At 62.5% G+C, this 22,941-nt stretch overlaps 8 protein-coding genes across 8 annotated transcripts; 4 read left to right on the forward strand and 4 right to left on the reverse strand.

Moving 5' to 3' along the window:
- Position 1: 1 nt before the first annotated feature.
- Positions 2–2,128, forward strand: MSY001_1421 (uncharacterized protein; the record flags this gene model as incomplete). Its single annotated transcript, XM_018883222.1, has 1 exon — positions 2–2,128. The coding sequence occupies one exon, from the start codon at positions 2–4 to the stop codon at positions 2,126–2,128; it is 2,127 nt and encodes a 708-aa protein (XP_018740002.1).
- A 609-nt stretch (positions 2,129–2,737) lies between these two features.
- MSY001_1422 (uncharacterized protein) lies at positions 2,738–6,676 on the reverse strand (the record flags this gene model as incomplete). Its single annotated transcript, XM_018883223.1, has 1 exon — positions 2,738–6,676. The coding sequence occupies one exon, from the start codon at positions 6,674–6,676 to the stop codon at positions 2,738–2,740; it is 3,939 nt and encodes a 1,312-aa protein (XP_018740003.1).
- A 100-nt stretch (positions 6,677–6,776) lies between these two features.
- On the reverse strand, positions 6,777–7,838 carry MSY001_1423 (uncharacterized protein; the record flags this gene model as incomplete). Its single annotated transcript, XM_018883224.1, has 1 exon — positions 6,777–7,838. One exon carries the CDS (start codon positions 7,836–7,838, stop codon positions 6,777–6,779), a length of 1,062 nt encoding a protein of 353 aa, XP_018740004.1.
- A 417-nt stretch (positions 7,839–8,255) lies between these two features.
- Positions 8,256–10,694, forward strand: MSY001_1424 (uncharacterized protein; the record flags this gene model as incomplete). The annotated part of the gene is made up of 1 exon (XM_018883225.1): positions 8,256–10,694. The coding sequence occupies one exon, from the start codon at positions 8,256–8,258 to the stop codon at positions 10,692–10,694; it is 2,439 nt and encodes an 812-aa protein (XP_018740005.1).
- Positions 10,695–10,735: 41 nt separating this feature from the next.
- Positions 10,736–11,689, reverse strand: MSY001_1425 (uncharacterized protein; the record flags this gene model as incomplete). Its single annotated transcript, XM_018883226.1, has 3 exons — positions 10,736–11,316; positions 11,340–11,646; positions 11,672–11,689. 3 exons carry the CDS (start codon positions 11,687–11,689, stop codon positions 10,736–10,738), a joined length of 906 nt encoding a protein of 301 aa, XP_018740006.1.
- Positions 11,690–11,820: 131 nt separating this feature from the next.
- On the forward strand, positions 11,821–14,976 carry MSY001_1426 (uncharacterized protein; the record flags this gene model as incomplete). Its single annotated transcript, XM_018883227.1, has 1 exon — positions 11,821–14,976. One exon carries the CDS (start codon positions 11,821–11,823, stop codon positions 14,974–14,976), a length of 3,156 nt encoding a protein of 1,051 aa, XP_018740007.1.
- A 453-nt stretch (positions 14,977–15,429) lies between these two features.
- Positions 15,430–16,957, reverse strand: MSY001_1427 (uncharacterized protein; the record flags this gene model as incomplete). Its single annotated transcript, XM_018883228.1, has 2 exons — positions 15,430–15,519; positions 15,578–16,957. 2 exons carry the CDS (start codon positions 16,955–16,957, stop codon positions 15,430–15,432), a joined length of 1,470 nt encoding a protein of 489 aa, XP_018740008.1.
- Positions 16,958–17,020: 63 nt separating this feature from the next.
- Positions 17,021–22,930, forward strand: MSY001_1428 (uncharacterized protein; the record flags this gene model as incomplete). Its single annotated transcript, XM_018883229.1, has 3 exons — positions 17,021–20,179; positions 20,299–21,298; positions 21,390–22,930. The coding sequence occupies 3 exons, from the start codon at positions 17,021–17,023 to the stop codon at positions 22,928–22,930; spliced, it is 5,700 nt and encodes a 1,899-aa protein (XP_018740009.1).
- Positions 22,931–22,941: the final 11 nt, after the last annotated feature.

Consider the following 22,941-nt stretch of genomic DNA (forward strand, 5'->3'; position numbering starts at 1 on the left):
GATGGCGACGCCTTTCCCCAGTGAGCCGCCCGCGCTGGACGGCCACGAGCGGCACTACCATGAGAGTCCTGATGTGCTGATGAAGGTGACGCGGCAGAACCACCCCGACAAAATTCTGCCACGCGATGGCGAGAGTAACGTGCTTGTGACGTCGGCGCTGCCGTACGTGAACAATGTGCCGCACCTGGGCAATATCATTGGATCGACGCTCTCGGCGGATGTGTACGCGCGGTACTCGCGCTCGCAGAACCGGAATACCCTGTACATTTGCGGCACAGACGAGTACGGTACCGCGACGGAGACCAAGGCGCTCGAGGACAAGGTGTCGCCGCAGGCGCTGTGTGACAAGTACCATGCGCTGCATGCGCAAGTGTACGAGTGGTTCCAGATCGGGTTTGACCACTTTGGGCGCACGACCACGCCTAGGCAGACAGAGATTGCGCAGGACATCTTCCTGAAGCTGCACAAGAACGGCTACTTTGAGGAGAAGACGATGCGCCAGCTGTACTGCGAGACGTGCAGCCGCTTCCTGGCGGACCGCTACGTCGAGGGCACCTGCCCCAAGTGTGGCTACGACGACGCGCGTGGCGACCAGTGCGACAAGTGCGGCCAGCTGCTCGACGCCATTGAGTTGCAGAACCCGAAGTGCAAGATGTGCCAGGGCACGCCGGTGGAGCGCGAGTCGAAGCACATGTTCCTGCGCATTGACGCGCTGCAGCCGCAGACAGAGGCGTGGGCGATGGAGCAGGCCAAGGTCGGCCGGTGGTCGCCGAACGGCACGTTTATCACCGAGTCGTGGTTCAAGGAGGGGCTGCGGCCGTTCTCGGTGAGCCGGGACCTCAAGTGGGGTGTGCCGGTGCCGCTGCCGGGCTACGAGGACAAGGTGCTGTACGTGTGGTTTGATGCGCCGATCGGGTACCCCAGCATCACGGCGAACTACACGGACGAGTGGGAGCGCTGGTGGAAGAACCCGTCGCAGGTGCAGCTGTACCAGTTCATGGGCAAGGACAATGTGCGTTTCCACACGGTCATCTTCCCGTCGTGCCTGATCGGCACGGGCGATTCGTGGACGAAGCTGCACCACCTCAACACGGCCGAGTACCTGCAGTACGAGGGCGGCAAGTTCTCCAAGTCCCGCAACATCGGTGTGTTTGGCGACCGCGCCAAGGACATTGGCCTGTCGCCCAGTGTGTGGCGCTACTACCTGCTGGCGACGCGTCCCGAGTCGTCCGACAGCCAGTTTGTGTGGCACGACTTTGTGACGCGCAACAACTCGGAGCTGCTCAAGAACCTGGGCAACTTTGTGAACCGCATCATGACGTTTATGAAGAAGTACGAGGCGCGCCTGCCCGAGTCGCCGATGCTCCGGCTCGGCACGGACGGCCCGCTGCCGACGACGGGCGACGGCACGCCGTTCGGCGAGCTGGTCGCCAAGTTTGTCGCGGATGTGAACCAGATCCTCGCCAAGTACGTCGACTTCATGGAGGTCGGCAAGGAGCGCGTCGGCCTCAGCACGATGATGGAGCTGTCGGCGCGCGGCAACCTGCTGCTCTCGGACGCCGGCCTCGACAACACGCTGTTCAGCGAGCGCCGCGCCGAGTGCGACGCGGTGATTCTCCTGGCGACGAATCTGATCTGGGTGCTGTCCGCGCTGGTGTATCCGTTCATGCCGCTGACGGCCGACCAGATGCTCGCGCAGCTGAATGCGCCGCCGCGTGCGCTGCCCAAGGACAACGCGTTTGCCATCGACCTGCTGCCCGGCCACATGGTCGGCAAGGCGGCGCACCTGTTCAAGCCGATCGACGAGAAGCAGGCGGCCGTATGGAAGGCACAGTTTGGCGGCGATAGTACGAAGGACGAAAAGCCAGCCATGAGCAAAAAGGCCGCGGCCAAGGCCCGCAAGGCCGCTGAGAAGGCCAAGGCGGAAGCCCTGCCGCAGACGCCGGAGGTGCTCGACCTGGACGCGAAGGTGAAGGCGCAGGGCGAGACCGTGCGCACGCTCAAGGGCGCAGCGGGCACGCCGCCCGAGACCCTCGATGTGGCGGTGGCGCAGCTCCTCGCGCTGAAAAAGGAGCTGCAGGCGGCCGTCGATGCGGCCCTCGCGCGGCAGGCGGAGCAGGCGCTCTAGCCCGATGTAGGCCCGATCTGTAGTGCGACACGACCTGCCTCTGCCCATGACGCCGCGAAAGGAGCCGGTGCCGAGTGCGCTCGCGCCCAAACCGCGGGGCATTCTAAAGAATAGCGCTGGCCGCTCGGGGGATAATGCGTCTCAGTAGGTTGGTGTGACTGACCGCAGTCTGCAGTGGGACGAGTACAACCTGCAGGAGAACCAGGACGACCTCAATAACACGGAGCCGCGGATGACGATCGACGAGCCAAAGACCCCGTTTGTGCATGGCGCGAGCGAGCCGCCCATGGACGACGATGCGTTTGATCTCGATGGCAAGACGCCGCCGCCACCGACGGCGACGCTGTCCAACACCCTAGCGAATGCACGCAGCAAGGAGCGCTCCGCCGAGCTGGCAGACACACTGCGCACGACCGAGCCGCCCGTGGCCGCGGCGCGTCCGCATGTGGTGCCGGTTGATTGGGAGCGGGCCAGAGACGACGAGACGCAGGCTGAGGTGCGGCACGCCGTCTTTGACCAGAAGCGCCACCAGCACTATGGCAACGAGGCGGCCGCTCTCAAAATGGCCGCAGCCCTCCCGGACGAAGACGACGATATGGATATGTAGCACTACAAACTGTGGCGGCGTGCCCGTGCACCGCGCTGCTGCGCCTGGGCAGGCGCCTCGTCCGGGTGCGTCGGCAGGCGGCCCGCGAGCTGCCACTGCGCGAGGCGCTGGAGCGCCTCGCGGTAGCCGAGGTCGAGCAGCTCGTTGTACTTGCCAAACTCGAGCGTGCCGTAGCCCTCGATCGGCATGCGCATGAAGAGGCACGCCTCGTCGGCCTTGGCATCCTCGAGGCGCTGGTTCGATGTCGTGTACATGAGGCGGCTCTGGATATCGGGGATGCTGGGTATCGTGCGCATCGCGCTCCACGGGTTGAGGCGGTTCAGCAGCACCCACCAGCCCGACAGGGTATCGCCGTAGCTCTGCAGGGACGTGTCGTCAATGTTGCTCACATCCACAGCCAGGACCGTGCGCGCGCCGAGCGCCAGCATGATCGAGACGGGCAGGTTGTCCGTGTATCCACCGTCCACGAGCATATCGCCCTCGTCAATCATCGGCGGCACTAGACCGGCGAGCGTCATGCTCGCACGAATGTACCGCCATGCATAGCCGCTCGTGTGCACCTCCATGCGGCTCCATGTGATGTTGGTCGTGTTGCAAAAGTAGGGGAGCCACATGTCCTCGATGTGTGTGTCTGCGAAGCACTTGAAGATGCCGCGGTTGAACTCGTGGCCTGTCGTGTACGAGACGAGGGGGTACGTCACATCTGTGACAAAGCGCCACAGCGACGCCATGCGCCCCGCAAAGCGCTTCGCACGCCCGTGACTCGAGACCGCGGCACCGTCGCGCGCGTAGAGCCCGCCCACGAACGAGCCAATCGACGTGCCGCCGACAATGTCAATGGGGATACCGAGCTCCTCGAGCGCGCGCAGCACGCCAATGTGCGCGCAGCCACGCGCGCCGCCACCGCCGAGCACCAGACCAATCGAGGCACCACACAGGCGGCGCGCGAGGCGCGCAAAGTCTGTCAGGTGGGGGGGCCGCGCGGCCGGCGCAGGCGATCGCGCGTGGCGCCGCATGCGCGTCATGAGCTGCTGCGTGAGGGTGCGCAGCGCCTGCACCGGCGGCAGGTCCGGCGCCGGACTCGTGCGCGCGGGCGGCAGGCCGGGCAGCTCAATGTGGTGATGCGCACTCACCCAGGGCCGGGGCTTGAGCCACTCGCGCGTCGTGCCTGGGGTGACGCTGCGCTCGGGATGCAGGAGCACCAGCTCCTTGCGTGCCGTCGTCTGGATGCTCAGCAGCATGCGCTCCATCTCGCCGACCTGCGGCTCGTCGCCGAGGCCCACGAGAAGGATACAGTCGGCCTGCCGCACGCACGTCGACGCCCACGACGACGAGGCGGGCGTGTCGACCATGTACATCACGAGGCGGTGGTACTGCTCCTGATCCGCGAGCCAGCCCGCGAGCTTGAGATTGCCCATGCGCGAGAACGCGTAGCGCCCGAGTGCGCGGATCACCGAGCCCTGGCTGAGAAAGGCGACGGGCGCGCCGATGGCCGCCGCACACGCCGCCTGCAATGCCCGCGCAAACTCCGCGATGGGCACAGCCGGCGACGCGGGCAGCACGGCCACGGTCTTGAGGTTGTGCATGCTCTGCCCCCGTCCAATCGCCGCGGAGATGTGGGGCGGCAGCGCCATGCGCCGCGCCTTGGCCCGCTCGTCCATTTCCTGGCGCATACGCTTCGCGATGATGCGCGACATTTGAAGGGTGACCGGCGGGTGCCACAAGGCGATCGCATTGAACAGAGTCGAGGGCATGCGCGCAAGCTCCGAGTCGCGGATCGAATGCAGCGTCGCGGTGCGCACGCCCCGCGTCATCACTTCATCCTCGCCGATGCTGTCGCCCTGGCTGTACTCGCCAAGCACCTCGAGTGCGTGCCCCTCGCGCTCACGCAGCGCGCGCAGACGCCCGTTGATCACAATGTACAGGCTGTCGCCCTCGTCGCCCTCGCGGAAGAGCACCTGGCCCGCACCGGCATGCACCCAGTCGAGGGCCGCGTCAATGTGCACAATGAGAGGAGGCAGCAGGCTGAGCAGCCGCTTGGAGAGGGTGAGCAGCGCGTTGGGGCGCTTCTCCACGAGGCGCTCGAGATTGCGCACGGGCAGATAGCCCACGTACGTGTCGCGCTGCGCGACAATGTCCACAAAGCTCGGCACACCGAGCAGGCTCGATAGGTAGCCAGCGATGCCGCCGCGCTCCACTGAAAACAGCTTCGAGGCCGGGCGCGCCGCAGCTGGCAGCTGCATATCCAGCTGCCCATCAATCACATAGAACAAGCCGGCGCCCACCTGGCCAGCATGAGCCAGCACACTGCCTTGACGGAAAAAGCGCACTTCGACGCCATTTTCAGGCGCAAGTGGCGCGTTGGGCTCGCTGCCATCTTCCGAAGGCGCCGCAGACGCATCGAGATGGCTCAAGTTCGAGTACGCGCTAGCCATGGCACTCGTGTGGCTCGCGAGGAACGGGCTCGCAAGGGCACTGGGCAAGTCCGAGATCATGGCCTGCGTAAGTCCGATGCTGTTTGCAATGCAGTGCATGATTTCCTCTCGCCAGTCAAGCGCATCGGACCGCGATGAGCCAGCGAGTAGTTCGCCCGGGCTGGGCTGGGGATCGACCCGCGGGGAGGCTTCGAGGATCGTTGGGTCCTCCATGACGGCCGACACCATGCTGTGTAGGTCGCCAGGCTGCACTGCATCGTGCGTGTCGGTGAGGGTATCGACCACCGTTCCGACGTGCCGCGCGCGCGCCGCAAGGTCAGCGACACTGGGACGGGGGTGGGGATGGAAGCGGCGCCACAGCTCGTCGAGGGCGTCGGGCTCGTAGAACTGCGGCGGCAGATACACCCGCGCATTCTGGTTGATGGCATACTCGCTCTGCATGACCTCGCGCGTAAGGCCAAGGTACTGGTGCGCCGTGTGGAACGTGACGCGCGCAAGCCGCGTCAGGATGACTTGCACAATGTGCGATGCGCTGTTGGGGTACTTGGCCGTAAGCCGCCGGAACGCCTCGGCGGGGATCACAGCAAGGGTCGTGTCGCTTCGCGCGCGCGCCACCGAGCCGCGCCCCTGTAGACCAGGCCCCCCCGCGTCGCCAGCAGGTCCCATGCGGGGCGACGCAGTGGGAGGCGGCGGGCCAGAGCTCTCTGAGCGGGAGGGCGACAGCACCGACGAGGGCATCGGCACGGAGCCCCGCGCCGAGTCCAAGGCCGTGAGGGGTGGCACATCGGTATCATCGGCGTGAAAGCCGAGCTGTACCTGCTCGGTGAACAGGCGCAGGATGGTAAATAGGGAGCTGAGTGTGCCGCCGCTTTTGACGTCGTTGACGAGTTGGTACTCGCGCGAAGAATCGCCGTTGCCAGTTGCGCTGGGCGCAGGTGCAAACACCTGGACATGCCCATCGATGACGATGTAGAAGGATGTCTCCATGTCGAGAGAGAGCTCGTCATCTGCGAGCATGCGCCGTGTCTGCAGATGGCGCGCGAGCTCGTGGAAGACGGGCCGCTCGAGGAAGCCAAAGATGCGGATCGCCTGCAGAAATTCATCAAGGTATGAGTGGAAAGAGCCGCGTTCGTCTTCATGCTGGATGGGCGCGACATCAGGGGTGAGCGCGCTGGGCGCGAGTTTGCGGATGGGCGCCTCGCGCACGTACTCGTACCGGTTCCAGTGCCAGTAGCGCAGCCAGAGGAGAACTAAGGCGGATACTCCGAAGCACCATAGGGCAAGCACAGGAAACGTCACTTTGACCGTCATGCTGTAATGCAAAATGCGGTAGAGTGTGCTTGGCAGCGTGATAGAGCCAAAGTGCAGGAGCCACCGCATCATGCGCAGCAGGGCAAGCACCATGCCCAGAAGGCTCTGTGCGAGCTGCGTGATGGGAGTGGCAGGCAGCGCAGGTGCCTCATGCAAGGCGTGGACAGCCGTCCCAGGCGCCACACGGACATCCATCACGATGCTCCACACCCAATGCGCAGACCTATCTGGGTGACGAAATCTTCGAGGGTGTCGCGCACGTGATACTTTTGGGACTTACGATTACACTACAGGCTTAGAGGCACACCGTCTCGGCAATGATCGCCGTAACGCGGTAGGGGTCAATGTTTGACGCGGGACGGCGGTCTTCCAGGTAGCCATGGCCTTGCGCAGCCACATGGCGGGGAATACGGATCGAGGCACCACGGTTCGCAACGCCGGCCGAGAACTGGCCGATGTGGCCGGTCTCGTGGCGACCAGTGAGACGCAGCTCGTTGCCTTCACCGTACACGGCAATGTGCTCGGTGTGGCGCTGGCCCATGCGCTCAATGGCAGCGTCAATGGCCTTCATACCACCCTCCTTGCGCATCGCCTCGGTCGAGAAGTTCGTGTGGCAGCCCGCACCGTTCCAGTCACCTGGAACAGCCTTGGGGTGGAACGACACCTTGACACCCCACTCCTCGGCGATGCGGAGCAGCAGGTAGCGCGCAATTGTGAGGTGGTCGCCCATCTCGATGGCCTCGCAAGGACCGACCTGGAACTCCCACTGCGACGGCATCACCTCCGCGTTGATACCCGAGTGGTTGATGCCAGCGTACAAGCAAGCACGGTAGTGCGCCTCGACAATGTCACGACCGACCACACGGCCCGCACCCACACCGCAGTAGTAAGGGCCCTGGGGACCGGGGAAGCCACCCACAGGCCAGCCCAGAGGCCGATCATCTTCCGCGATCAGGGAGTATTCCTGCTCGATACCGTACCACGGGTGCTGGTCCTTGCACTGCTCAAAGATCTGCACGGCGTTGTGACGGTAGTTGGCCTTGTTCGGGGTGCCGTCGTTGTTGTAGCACTCAGCCAGCACAAGGACATTGTCGCCACGGCGGAAGGGGTCGGGATAGTAGGCCACAGGGCGCAGGAGCACGTCCGAGTTGTTGCCAGGTGCCTGGCCCGTCGACGAGCCGTCAAAGTTCCACTCCTTCAGGTCCGACAGCGACCGAACCGGACCGTCGCAAGTGGTGGTCTTGGCACGGGGCATGCCATCGGCATCAAGCCAAATATACTCAGCGGCCACCTTTCCATTCTGAGGGAGCTCGAGGTAAGGAGCAAGCAAAGCCTGGTTCTTGGACTGGACCACCATTGTGCGAAGATGGGAAACTTCTCGGTTCAAACCCTGGTTAAAAGGTGTCGGCTCGGCCAGCGTCGGGGCTCGGAAAAGGGCCGCGTGAAAATATTTTTGACTCAGACGCCACCAAACCGCATATCAGCCAAAGATAGACAGGCATCGCGTGGGGTAGCTCGGCCAAGAGTCTTCATTTTCAAAAATACCCCTTCATTATCTATACTGCACTGATAACAAGTATGCCACACGCCTATTGGTAGTACAAGATGCGGACAGTCAAGTAGAATCACACGTGACATATTGCAGCCAGCCGCGACGCGCTTCGTAGTTAGATCGGCCACCACGGGTGGCGCCGCGTTTGTGGGGAAGCGGCGCGAAACTTAGACCAGGGGCCCAGCTACACGTGCGGGAGACGGAAGCTGAGAGCGCTGATCCATGGCAGTGTCCGTGGAGGCAGCCTCCCCCGTCGCGCACGAGGAGAGTGTAGGAAGGGAGCGACCGCCATCCGGTCCCGACACGAGTGCCGAGAGCAGGCACGCCGCCGAGGCACCGCCACTCCTGTTCTCGTCGACAATGTCACGCGGTGGTTATCACCAATGTGGCTCTGGGAGACGGGTCAAGTTTTATGTGCTTGAGAACCAGGCGTGGGCTGACCGAGGGACCGGCTACTGCGCCGGTGTCTATGACGAGAAACATGACGAGGCCCTCCTTGTGGCGCGCAAGGAAGAGACATGCACATCACTCGGGTCGGTCGCAGACTTGAAAGTGGCTGAAGGTGCGGAGGATGGTGACGCACAGCCCCAGGAGTACATTCTCGTGGTAAGCGAGTCACTGGCGTCCGATGACTTTTTGCTACACGCGCCCGTGATCAAAGAAGATGTATACCAGCGACAGCAGGAAACGCTCGTGGTCTGGACAGCCCTCGACGGTACAGATGTGGCGCTTTCCTTCCAAGAACTCGAGGGGTGCAACGAGGTATGGGACTTTATCACAGAGGTGCAAAGTCATTTTGTCCTCAGCCGCGGCATGGAGTATGGTAAAACGCTTGCGGCAGAGTTGCCGCCCTTTGAGCTGCCGACGCCGACTTTAGCCAATCTAGACACCATTCAAGAGGAGCTGCGCGCGAGTAGCCTGCACAGTGTGGCGATGCGTGACAAGGTCATCGAGTGGCTGTTGAAGGAGGACTACATTCGGAAGCTAACGCCGCTGCTGGAAGAGGCCGAAGCGCAGCATGCGCTGCCTGCGCTACATCGCTTGTATCAGATCATGAAGACGATTCTCCTCCTGAATGACAACCTCGTGGTGGAGTACCTGCTGCAAGACGACGTGTTCTATGCGGCCGCGGGTATGCTCGAATACAACCCTGAGCACCCCCACCTCAAGGCATCGTATCGCCAGCACTTATCGGATGAGGCCAAGTTTCATCAGGTGGTTGATTTTGGTGACCCGACGATCCTGGCCAAAATCTTCGAGACGTACAGGCTAGTGTACCTGAAAGATGTGATGCTCGCGGGTCTCATGGACGACGGACTGCAGTCTATGCTGAGTTCCCTTGTATTTTTTTACCAAAATGACATCGTCAACTACTGCGTCAATGACCCGCAACTGTGGACACAGCTGGCGCAAGTGTACCGTGCGCCGACGACCGATGCGACACGAGTGCAGAAGGCCAAAGGCGTGATCTTTGTGCAGCATCTATGCACTATGGGGAAGCAGATTCAGCTGCCCGGCCGCGTTGCCCTTTTCCGTTGTCTCGTTGACGGCGGCGTTCTGCCCATCATCGAGTATGCACTCAGCACACCCGATGCCGCACTTCGAGCCGCCGCGAGCGACATTCTCTCGTCGTTGATTGAGTACGATGCCAACAGTGTGCGGGCCTATATTCTCAAAGAGGTGCGTGACGGGCAGACGCCACTGCTTTGCCGCCTGCAGGTACTGCTACAGGACGGGCAGGACCCCGCCCTGTGTACGCAGTGGACGGAGACCGTGCGAGTGCTTATGGATGTCAATATGGATGGACTCTCCCACAGCCCCGTGGGGCAGGGTACTTTGCCCAAGCCGCGCGTGGATGCCGACGAGCTGCTGACGTGGCTGTACGACGGTACGATGCAGCAAATGCTGGAGCCGCTCCTGCAGCTCCCCGATATGCAAACACTGGCGCTCGGCCAGTCGATTACGCTCGATCCCTCCCGCTGGATGCTCTATTGTCATTTGTGTGACCTGCTATGCTTTGTGATTGAGAACCACTCGTTCCGGAGCCAGTACTATATTCTCACGTCGAATGTATGCAACCACGTCGGCTCGTTGCTGCATGCACGGAACAAGCACCTGCGGCTCGCCGCTCTGCGTGTGCTGCGCGCGTGCGTGTCGAGTCACAACCAATTCACGTACCGCCACCTCATGCAGCTCGACGTGATGGGTCATGTGCTGGCCCTACTGCAGAGAGAGGCGCCCCGCGACAATCTCGTCTCGTCCGCTTGTCTGGGTCTGTGCGAGCAGCTACGGCACGACAATGTGCGTCCGTTGCTGAACGACATGGCACAAAAGCACGGCGACATCTTGGAAGCGCTACGTACTGATCCCGTTGCTGGACAGGGCATCGGCGCGCTCATCCAGCAGCAGGCACGCAACCAGACTGACAGCTCGTCGGACTCGGACGATTCGGTGGCACACTCGCCTAACGTGGACGAGGCTGCGGCGGAGCAAGACTACTTTGACTCGGAAGAGGCGTTAGACGTGCAGCCCGGCACGGAAGAGAGCCCCGGCCTCGAGGGGCTCGCGCCCCTCTGGAATCGACGCCGAAAGCACGAAGACGAGGAAGACGACTTGGCAGAGCGCGTGGCCAAGCGGCCATTGTCTGCCCGCCAGGGATGACCAGTGGTGCCGCGGATCGGTAAGGGTATCAAGGGACCTGTTCAAGCACTAGGCCCCGTGGCCGCCGGCTCGAGCTGAGCGAGCTGCACGCGTGCCTCCTGTAGCAATTTCTCAGTGGCAATCAACTTTGTACGATCGGCATCCAGCTGCTGCACCGCATTGGCTCGCGCAAGATCAATGCGGTCGGCCTCGGCGCGCTGCGCCTCGAGGCTCAGCGCCTCCAGGACTTGGCCCGTAGGCGTGTGTACAAGGTGCTGGCGCTCCGTCATCACCTGGGGGTCCGTGAACGCCTGTGCTGACGTCGCAGGCCAGGGCGTCGGGGGATGAGCCACGAGGATATCGTAAAAGGCCTCGAACGGCTCGGGGAACACAATCTCCTCGTACTGCCACGAGTGCACAACCGGCGGTAGCGGTGGCGGCGCCCCCGCAGCTGTGGCGTCAGCAGTGGTGCCTGCCGCCGGCGCCTCTGCCGCTGGGATGGCGGCGGGCCACGGGTGTAGTTTCAGGTGGTGCAGCACTGTAAGAGGCTTCTCGCCGGCCTCAGGGACAAAGAAGATCTTGATTTGGACCTCGAATTCACCCCACCCCGTTTCTGTAACACTGAAGGGTGGCCGGTCGATGTCTGTGTGAGCTGCGCGTACGTACTCCGCGTGGGTTGAGAATAGGTATCGTGCAGGCGGAATTGCACACGCTTGATAAAGTACGAGAGATCGTCCTTGCCGCCAACAGCGCGGTGCAGATCCTGGCCGCTATCACGAAGGCGTGCACCAATACTCTCACTCTGGTCGTCGCTCGGCTCCTCGGCGACGGCGGCAGAGAGGGGCGCGCTCGCGGCGCTGCGTACCGCCACGGTCCAGCGGTGCGTGTGGTCCGGCGGCGCAGTGAGCTTCTCCGCTGGTGTCAGAGGCGTGGATGTGGATCCTATGAGGATGGGCCGAGATACGGCCAGGCCCTGCGGTCAGCGCACACATACGCACACGCATGCGCTTCGACATGTCGATGAAAGAGCGTCGGGAGCCGCGGCGGCGACGTGAATGGTGGAGGTCTCTTATGTCAGCGTCGCACCGATTCTTCCCTCTCACCACCAGCCGATCGCTGGGCACGAGCTTCGCGTGGCCCACGGACGATGGGCGTCCCAGCCGGGGGCTTTAGCTTCACCTCGGCTCTATTTACACACCATGCACTGCAGTGGATCTGGGCATATACCGTTGATATCCAGCCGCGACTTTGGAGTGCCGACATGTGGCAGACAGCCTGGCGAGGCGCGCGCAGACCGCCAGTGCCGTGCCCCCTAGGCGCAAGGGTGCGGGCGCCTGCGCAGGTTGTGTCTCCTAGTGCTCCAGAGGGGCGCGCGTGGCGGCATACTACGGCGCAAGAGCACGCCGAGGCAGGCCCTTCCGCGCAGCCGGCGCTGGTTTCTCGGCCCCGCCCGAAGCGTTCGAGCAAAGCGTCACACCTCGCGCAAGTAGCGCAAGGCACACAAATGGCTCTGCAGAAAATGGAGCAGAACGTCACAGGAACTAGTGCAGCAGCGCACATTGACGCCATCTTGGAGCAGGTGGACTCGTGCCTGTACACTGAGCCGACACGCGAAGAACGCGCCCGTCTGCGCCACGACGTCGGAAAGCGCCTGCTCGCTGCCGGCGCGGAAGACGCAGCTCGTATTGAGGCAACCGTACTTATGGGCCATTGGGACCATGCATTTGCGCAGTTGCGGCGCCTCCTTGAGCAAAAAGCGTCGGCCCTGCAGCAGGCGCAAGAGCGCCTCCTCCGAGGGCGCCACCTCTACAGCCGCGACAATGCGGACCTTCACACCGCGTACCGCGCGGCCAAGGCAGTATTTACGGCCCTGGCCGAAGAATGCGCGCACGAAAAGACACACACAACCTACCGTGGCGTTGCTGCCGCGCGCGCAGCGGCCTTTTTGCAGACCACGCCACGTGTCTGGGCCCTGTTACAACCACCATTCCCCAAAGTCATCCATGCCGTGTACACGCTACTAGCCTCCCTCAAGGATCCGCGCGCACATGTGCAGACCATACTGCACACGGCGCGGCCTGCCGCCGAGCGCGCGCAGTACGCCGGTATTGTGGCACTGGCGCTAGCGAACCGCGGGGCATCGCAGGTGGCGGCCGGGATCGTGGCCGAGATCCTCGATGCGCAGCTTGTGCCGCACGAGTCGGTCGTCCGCCGCGTGCTCCGTATGCTTGCACCCACGAAGCAGCACGAGCTAGCCAAGCCGCTCGTGCAGTGGCTTGAGCAGCGCGGCACCAGTGCCTCCTCGCTGCGATGGCTCGCCCTGTATTATGCAGAGCTGGGGGACACAGAGGCGATGGAGCGGGTCCTTGTGCGCCTCACGCCCACCGCCTCGCTTACGTCGTACGCGCACTTGGTATGTGAGGCGAGCCGCGGCGATGTTGCAGCTGTGACGCAGCGGATCGCCGTACCGACGAGCGAGGAAGAGGCATTTTGGCTGCTGCGCGCACATGTGCGGCAGGATGATGCAAGTGGCGCCCGCAATGTATTCCGGGCCGTATCGAGCGTGTACGACTCGGAGCGGCTGTACAGTGAGATGGCCCGCATGGCTGCGAAGCTGGGCGACGCTGCGGCCGTTTTGGACCTGACGGCGCAGCTCGAGGGGGCGGGGCTCGTGTGCTCTGCGACGACCTTGACGTACATGGTGCAGGCGCTGGGCCGTGCTCAGCTCCCTGAAAAAGCCGCGGCACTGATTGCGCGACATGCGTCGCGGGGCACGCGCATTGAGCGCCGGGTGTATGCGGCGCTGATGGATGCATACATCCAAGTGGGCCACTATCCGGCGGTGTTGGGCATATACCAGTGGCTTCAGTCGCAGCACGATGCTGCGCTGCAGCCCGACGCGAGCGTGTACAACACGCTACTCAAGGCGCATGTGCGTCGTGGCACGCCGGTGGCGCAGGTGCTCCAGTGCCTCATGGATATGCAGCGCTTGGGCCTCACGCCTGATGCGCGTACCTATGCGCTGGCGGTGCAGAGTGCGTGTGACAGTGGACGTCTGTCACTGGCCGAGGAGCTGTTTGAGCTTGCTGACCGCGCGCTGGTGCACGGTGCATCGCTGGCGCTGCACACGATCCTGATCCATGCGTATTTGCGGGCGGGGCAGACGCAGCGCGCGCGCGAGCTGTGGGATCAGATCCATACTCGCGGCATGGAGCCGAGCCACGTCACGCTGGGTGTGCTGATCCAGAGCTATGCTGGTGGCACAGAGTCGAGCCTGGAGATTGCGCAGGAACTCGCGTGGAAACGCTCCGAGGAGGCGCAGGTCCAGCGCACTACAAGTACATGGAAAACGCCGGCGTTGGAGCAGGGCGCGGCGCTGGAGGACCTGCTTGTCCCGCTCATGGACGCGCATGGCCAGCGCGGCGATGCTTGGGCTGCCGAGCACGTGTTCCACCGCCTGCTGAACGCAGGTGAACCGGTGTCGATACGCGCACTTACGTCGCTGATGAATGCGTACCGATACGCAGGCGACGTGGACGGCGTGATGCGCCTGTGGGACGAGTGCTGTGATGTGCTCGTGCCGCGTGCCAAGGCGCAGGTGACCGCCGCGGACGCGCTGACGACGAGTGCCTCGTCGACGACGCTGGGCTCGTTCCAGCAGAGCATGCTGTGTCTCCCACTATCGATTGCGATCCAAACGGCGTCGCGTGCTGGCGCTCATGACAAGGTCGCGGAGATCTGGACACGTGCACAGGATGCTGGATTGGCGTTCGATGCCCAAAACTGGAACCACCTTTGTGTTGCGCTTGCGCGCGCCGACCGCCTTCCCGAGGCGCTGCAGATCCTGGAAACCGTGCTGACCGAACCGACACCGGCATGGAATGAGCTCAAGCATCATATGGAGTGGCCCGATGACAGGACGCTGAGCGAGCGCCTTGAGCGGAACGAAAACGACCAAGCGGCGTTTGCCGCGAACCCGCTGCACCAGGTCATGCCCGAGCAGAGTGCGAAGCTGTTCGGGCCGGTGGTACCGCCCTTCCGGCGTCCTTCCCAGCACATTATGCCGAAAGAGAGCCACAGCCTTGATCCGGGAGCTCGTTTGCACGACGTGCTCCTCCTACCGCAGCGGCAGTGGTTCCCAGCCTACGAGACGCTACGTGCAATACTCTCAGCATGGCAAAACAGCAAAACCATGCGTGATACGCTTCAGAAACAGTTCCCTAATGCCTGTGCCCGCATCAGTGCCTTTGAGCGCAAGTGGCACGCGTGGGAACGGCGCCAGGACGACCGCCGTGCCGCCTGAGCCGGTGGCGTAGATACCCTCCTTCTTCCATAGGTTGAATCACGTGCAACAACGCGCGCCGCAGAGGCACGCGTGCCAGTGTTGGGTCGGCTGGTTGGCTGAGGCGCATTGGGCGGCGGTACACGCCCCGACGACCATGACGCCCAAGTCGCCGCGCCGCCGCATGCGACGTGTCCCGCTCGGCGAGCTTGGTACAGACGAACTGGAGGAGCGCAGTGTGCACGACCCGATCGAGGAGGTGTGCCGCCGCATCGGCACGCTAGCCGTAGCACCGCAGCGGCCACCAGCGTCGCGCAAGTCCACACGATCGCACTCTCGCCGCGACAATTTCACGGTGTTTGAGGACCCGTGTGCAGTGCATAGCGCTGCGCACCTGCTCGGCGCACGCACGCGCGCCATGTCCGCGGCGCTAACTCATGATGACAAGGAAAATCAGCCGCCCTAACTCTACGTCTATATACCCCCTTCTTCTTTGCGCCTCCGCGCACGCTGCTGCAGACGAGCAGATGGTGTATGCGGAGCCGATCCAGGACTCGCCGGCTTCTTGAGCACTGCATGTCAGCTGCACACACGTACGGCTCTGGAAAAAGCTGTGCAGGACCTCGGTCTGTTTAGGCGTCGTGACACTGGGCGACCGCACATCATCGGTGCGCTTCGATACACGGCCCGGCGTCCCTGGGTCTGCGGGTCCAGGGAGCTCTTTGGCCTGCTCCTCCATCGCGCGGCCAACGGCCGGCATATCGAGCGTCGATGCATGCATCGATGGCCCCAAGGCATTGCGCACGGGCGCGCGGAGGGTGTCGATGGACAAGCGCGGCGCATCGCTCGCCTCGCCGGACGGCATAGGCAGCGTCTCGAGGAACGTCTCGTAGGGGGGCACGTCGATGCTCGGCACCTCGTCCTCGGTGTCGTACTCGGGCGCTGGCACCCTGTCCCGCGCCATCTGCGAGGCAGTGGGCGGTCCTTCAGCCTGTGCACCTGGTCCCGGATGCGCCAGATCACGCGAAAATGCCTCGCTCCACGCCGCACACGAAAAAGACTCGTGCACCGCCTCAATCTTGGCCCACGAGTCCCAGCCAGGTAGGATACATAGGCGCGATACGTCCGCCGTCACAGGCTCCAAATCGCACGCTGGGATCGAAACACCTGGAAGCTCTGCGTCCGCATACAGCCTGTGGCGGATAAATGCTCGTACACCATTGTACGACGGCGCGCGGCTCTGTGTGGTGGCGAAGATGGCCGCACCGAAACGCAAGGCCACCGTCCGCAGTGCCTGCTGGAGATAGTCCCATTGGGCCTCGGTCATCCGCTGCTCGGCGACGAGCGCTTCGGCCGCGTCGGCCTTGGTCAGCACAAAGACAAGGGGCACGCCCAGATTGTCGGTCAGGTGCGTCTCGCTAGAGCTGCCGACGAGCTCCTCGATATGTGCACGCATCGCGGCACGTACGGTATCGGCGTCAGTATGGCAGCCAGACGCATGGGCCTGGGCGACGAGCCGCTGAAGCAGGGCGAGCCAAGCAACGAGCTGCGGCACCATGGCCCACGGCTGGCTCGCATCGAGCGCAATCACAAAGAGGGACTCGCGCAGCCGGCGCAAAGCAGCCACGGCAGTCGCGTCGGCCGCCATCTCCACAGGCGGAAAGGCATAGGGCAGTGTCGCCGTGACCGACGCGTCCGCCGAGTGCACCGTGTACACGCCCGTTCGAAGGCGCTCTGAGTGTGAGTCATCGTGCATACCTTCCGCATGTGGATCCTCATTCAGCTCCAGGAACCCAAAGCCCAGGGGCCCTGACGACTCTTTCGGCACCGACGCGCGCGCGTCCGCACTGCCAGCCAGCTGGCGCACGAGCGTCGACTTGCCACTCCCAGGCTCGCCTGCTATTAGCCATCTCCACGTACCCAGTATGACGAGCGTCTTGGACACAAAGGCATACCGTGCGCGCGCACCGCGCAGCAGGCTGCCCCACACGTCCTTGGCCATGGCCCAGCTCGAGAAGGCGCGACGGCCTCGCAGGCAACCTCCACGCACGCACGTACGTCTTGAATGGAGGCGTGTGCTATACACGCTCCTGCCGCCATGGACGGCGGCGTCCGAGACGAGCGTCGCGAGCGCTTCCGCCCGCGCGAGGATGCCGCAGCCGCACGCCTGGCCGAGCTCAAGGTGCAGTACGCACAGAAGCGTGAGGAGTATATTGCAAGTGGTGTGCTCCCCGATCCGTCCAAGCCCGGCCTCCTCGAGGACGCCACGAAGCTCGTAGGCACATGCCCCGACATGTGCCCTGAGTTCGAGCGCGTCGAGCGCGAAGTGCAGAAGGAGCTCGACAGGCTAGAATGTTTCCCAGGGACGACGTCTGCAGACCCAGCAGCGGCCGTCAAGATCTACCGCCGCCCCGCTGCTGGCCGCGAGCTGCCGCTCCCGGAGGAAGTGCGGCCGCCCCCCGTGCTGCAGCGCACGCTCGACTACCTCGTGCATACGCTGCTCCCCGCCGACCCGCGCGACCCGCACTTTGCTGTCGTGCAGCCGTTCATGTGGAACCGCACCCGCGCGATCCGACAGGACTTTATCGTGCAGAGCGATCGCGGCGCTATTGCCATTGCTTGCCACGAGCGCATCGCGCGCTACCACATCCTGTGCCTGCACTGGAAAGGAGGTGTCGGTGCTGATGCGTGGAGCGAGCAGCAGGAGCTCGAGCAGCTGCGCAAGACCCTTCGGAGCCTGATTGAGTTCTACGACGACCAGCGCTTGTTGGGCCACACATACCCCAACGAGCCAGAGTTTCGCGGCTACAACCTGCTCCTGCATGCACGCGACCCCGAGACGCTGCGCGAGGTCGAGCTGTTGCCGACGAACGTGTTCACCGCGCCGCCCTTGCAGTGGGCGCTCCGTCTGCACACGCTCCTGCAGCGCTCGAACCTGCTGGAGAAGCGGGGGCAGCCTCAGAATACGGAGGCCACGCCCAACTTCTTCACTCGCTTCTTCAAGGATCTCGCGCGCCCTGAGGTCAGCTACCTCACGGCATGCCTCGCCGAGAACTTGTTTGCGAGCGTGCGGATCGGCGCCGTAAAGACGCTGGGCCGGGCCTACCTGCCGCAGCACAATGGTTTGCCCCTGCACCAAGTCGTCGCCATGCTTGGTATGGATTCCCACGACGAGGCACGGACGTTCCTCGAGCTCCTGCATATTCAGATCGGCGACGACGACAGCGTCAAGATCAACAAAAGCTCCGTGCTCGACGAGGACAAGTCGTTTGCCTCGCCTTTTAGTCACGCGCTCGTCGAGGTGAAGCGCGGAGACGCAAGCTGCCAGGCTATTATCGATGGCCTCACTACGACAGAGCGCCCTACACAGTCGCAGCAACCCAGGGCGCTCGCCGTGCCCCAGGCTAGCGCGCCGGCCCCACGCGCACCAACAGCGCCCGCACCGTCTGCTTTTACAAAAGTGCCGACCACCTGGCCCACGGCGCCTACGTCTGCCCCGACGCTCGCTCCACCGCCGGCGGCCGCGTCTACGCCTGCCCCTGCCGCTCCCACTCCATCACGTCCCATCAAGACACCGCCTGCGCCTCAACCTGTCGCGCCAGCCCCTGTGATGGCACCGCCCCCCCCACCCGCCAAACCCCCAGTGCCGCGTGAACGCCTCGCCAAGGAGCTTGTCATGCGCCTCTGCGCGCAAAGCATCAGAGAGACTGTGCAGGAAGTGGCCTACAATGCCATGGCCCACGAGTCTAAGCGCCGTGCGCAGCGCTGCCGCTCTGCTCTCATCGAGACATTAGCATCGAAACTGTATCGACGCTTGGTGGCGGAGCCCAGTGCCACATTCGTGCGACACGCGGCCATGGAGGCCGTAGCGTCCGCTCAGCTCGCTCGGGTACGGAAGCGCAATGCCTGGAAGCGCTGGCGAGCTGTGCTTTCGCAGGTCCGCGAGCAGCAGCGGCAGTCGGCGCGGCTCGAGGCCATTCGCGCGTGCCTGCCCCACCTGCAGCCAAGCCGATTGGACAGGCGCGTGCAGCGGCCGGTACGCACGCCGCGACTGTGGGACGACGAGCGACATGAGGCGTTTTCCAAGGTGCAGCATGCTAGCTCTCGACTTTGGGCTCGTGGTAGCATGGCGCGCACGTTGGTGGACCGCGTATCGTGGCTCTGCGAAGAGACCATGACGAGGCCGCTATTTTGGACGGCGGTCGTATATGTGGAAGGCGATGGCGTCGGCTCGCGCTGGCTGCGACACAAGATGGCGCTGGGAGCGACTGACTCTATCTATACGCTTCCTCAGGGTACGCAGGTCCGCATCGTGGACGGCACGCAGGCGAGTGACACAGCGCACACGCCCCAGCTGGTGGTGTGTGAGGCAGGGGCGCACCCCCCTGCGCCGCGACAGCCCACAGCGCTCTTGGAGCTGGCGTGGAATGACTCGAAGTCCGTGCTGCACGAGCCGCTATGGACGCCCCGCACGCTCGTGGCTCTCGATGACGCCGAGGCTGATGCAGATGCCCTGTTTGCCGACGCAGTGGAGCAGGTGGTGACCTCGCTCCCTGAGGAGTGGCACCGCCCCCTCGCCCAGTGCACATCCTTGCAGCCTCTCTGGGATGCATGGCTCGATATCTCGGATGGCTTTGATGCATGGCTCGCTCGTACGAGCTCACCTGCCGTCGCTCGCGATGCCTTTGCCGTGCTTACATCTTTGGCCAATCTGTTCTTGCGTCTCGCTGGCGCTGCAGAGTCGCTCGCGCTTCCTATGCCCACGCTCCCAGCGGAAGCGAGCGTCTCAGATACCCTTGCCCAGTTGGCCCTGCATCAGCTGCGCGACTTGCCATGGGGCGACCCAGATGCGTGGGCGCTTCTGCGCGCCCACATCCTGGAACATGCACAGTCCGGTCACGTCCAGATGGGCACGTACATGCAGTCGCTTCTTCGCATGGCACTCGCCTGCCAGACGGAGGCGGGCACTGACGTCGCCGTGACGGCTGCCAACCTGGCACACCTGCGCCAGCTCGGCGCACGCGCTCTAACGGAGCTCGCCGCACGAGTTGATGCTGAGGACCCGGCGCCGCCGTCAGCGAACCTGCTCGTGCGTCCGACCAGCACAGTGAAGCGCTCCATCACGCCTCCGTCGCATGCAGCAAAGCGGGGGCGCGAAGATGGAGCTGGTGCGCGCATCCGACGACTGCTGGCCCAGTCCGCGCAGCTGCTGCAGGAAACCCACGTAGATTCGTAGGTCCTCCACATAAGTACCCCACCTCGATGGCCGCACCGTCGGCGCAAGAAAGTGGGCGGGAAGAGACCCAGCACTATGGCAGAGTACGTGTGGCTTTCTGACCGAAGTTTTCATCTGTGGACTGGGTCGTTGATGGCCGCCGCGAACGCGTGAAAATCTTACGGCACGAGGCTCAGGTCCAGCGTATCGCGGAGCATATGCAGGAGCATGGCTCCCTTGCCTGGCGCCAACTTAGCGCATTCGCTGGCCGCTTGCCATTTGGAGACAATGTCCTAGTTGCGATGCGAGCCCTAGCACGAGGGTTCACCTCGCTGGCAGGCTCCATGAAAGCGCCCCTCCTGGCTACAGCAGAAAACGGCATGATCGTTCTGGTCGGCGTGCTGATCGGTATTAATATGGCCGTCATCAGTGTGGTCAGCGAGTGGGCGTCAGATCTCAAACAGGGGTACTGTGCTGGTGGTTGGTGGCTCAACAAAAAGTTTTGCTGCTGGGAAGAGATGGACTCCGCAGGCCCCGGAAGTACCGTGCCCAAAGGCATCGCGGCCGTCGCTGCGGCAGCCGCTGGCAATATGAATGCCACATCGACCGCGGCAGCTACGCAGATGTCGCTCCGCGCGGCTGAACCCGCTTTATCCTCCAGTTCCTGCACAGATTGGGTCGAGTGGGGTTCCTGGACACTGCCCTCTTGGTGTGCCTACGTTGCATTTTCCGCCTTGTTGGCCTTTACATCCGCAGCACTTGTTCGCCATTATGCACCTACAGCGGCAGGGAGCGGTATTAGCGAGATCAAGTGTGTTATCGCAGGGTTTAGCATTCAAAACTTCTTGAGTTACTGGACGCTAGTGATCAAGAGTTTGGGCCTCCCATTAGCAATTGCCTCGGGACTCAGCGTCGGAAAAGAAGGACCCGCTGTGCATGTGGCGTGCTGCATGGGCATGGCCGTGGCCAGTGTGCTCCGCTGGCTTGTTCCAAGTCAGTCGAAGCTACGAGAAGTCTTGATCGCTTCTAGTGCGGCAGGGGTCGCTGTCGCTTTTGGATCGCCTATCGGCGGTGTGCTCTTTGCCCTTGAAGAAATGACTACGTACTTCGCCTCACAGACCATGTGGCGTACTTTTCTGTGTGCGCTGGCTAGCACAGTGGCCCTCTCGGTATGTATCCAGCACCGCTAACATTTAGTTTATGAATCCCTTCCGTACAGGCAAGCTTGTCCTATTCCAAGTGGAATACAATCGCGAGTGGCATTACTTTGAAATTGTATTTTTCCTACTCATGGGCATCTTCGGTGGTCTCTATGGCGAGTATGTCCTCCGGTTCAACTTGCAAGTACAGCGTTTCCGTAAAAAATATCTGGCAAACTACGGTGTTCAAGAAGCCGTTGTTTTGGCTAGCATCACGGCTATGATTTGCTACTTTAATCGGTTCCTCCGTTTGGACATGACGGAAACATTGGAGCTGCTGTTTCAACAATGCGATGGTGCAAGCGATGACGAAGTCTTGTGCCAATCCCGCATGCAATGGTCTATGAGCGGTGCCCTTTTGATTGCCACAGCCCTCCGATTCGCCCTAGTCATTTTATCGTACGGCTGCAAGGTGCCAGCTGGAATCTTTATTCCATCCATGGCGGTGGGTGCTACATTTGGACGGATGGTTGGCATCCTCGTCAAAGCGCTTCAAACAGGCTTTCCGAGCTGGAACGTTTTTTCTTCCTGCACACCCGACGCGCCCTGTATCACACCGGGTACCTATGCCATGCTAGGTGCTGCCGCAGCCCTCGCTGGCGTTACAAGAATCACGGTGGCAGTGGTGGTGATTATGTTTGAACTGACGGGTGCTCTCACCTATATACTTCCTATCATGCTGGTGGTGGGCACTGCGAAGATGGTGGCCGATCTGAATGGCAAAGGTGGTGTGGCCGACAGGTCTATCAAATTCAATGGCTATCCCTTTCTGGATCCGGAAGACCATACATATGGTATCAATGTCGGAGCTATGATGACCACCACTACGGACGTTTTGTTTGCCGATGGCATGCGATACAGCGAGGTCGAGTCGATTGTCGCACAAGGAACCTACCGCGGTTTCCCTGTCGTGGCCAATGCACAAAATCGCACGGTCTTGGGATATATGGAACGCGCACAACTCCGCTATGCTATACGGCACGCGCAAGCCACAAGTACATTGCACAGAGATTCGGTGTGCATGTTCCATCCAAAGAGCACGGATGTCTATGCTCTCACTAGTGCACAGGTCAACGCTGACTCACAATTTTTGCCAGAGTGGTTGTCATCAAATACTAGCCCCCTGGACGTTACCGAGGAAGGAATGGAGGCAGAAACAGGTCCATTGGATATGGGTGCTTGGGTGGATCCTGCTCCATTGATTGTTCAGCCTCAACTCGATCTGGAAGTGGTTTCCGATATGTTTAAGCGATTGGGGCCACGGGTTATTTTGGTTTGCAGTAACGGGATCCTAGAAGGCATCGTTACCATCAAGGACCTGCTTCGCCATATTTCCAGCCAAGAAAGGGAAGAAATGAACCAAGCTGGTGCATCACATATCTCTATGGATGCCCGTGTTGACACAGGCTTTGTGGTCGGCACAGGTGTACTGGAAGAGACGCTTGAAAAGTTATGGCAGAAGGCCTGTTCGTTGAAGAACCGCTTCTATTGGGGCGAACGGCCCACTCAAGCACCAGGACATGTTCCTTTGACCTCTCTGACGATTTATGCGGACAGATAGCTTGTACAGTA

This window comes from Malassezia sympodialis, genomic scaffold, assembly GCF_000349305.1.
Source record: "Malassezia sympodialis ATCC 42132 genomic scaffold, msy_sf_6, whole genome shotgun sequence".
Taxonomy (NCBI): domain Eukaryota; kingdom Fungi; phylum Basidiomycota; class Malasseziomycetes; order Malasseziales; family Malasseziaceae; genus Malassezia; species Malassezia sympodialis.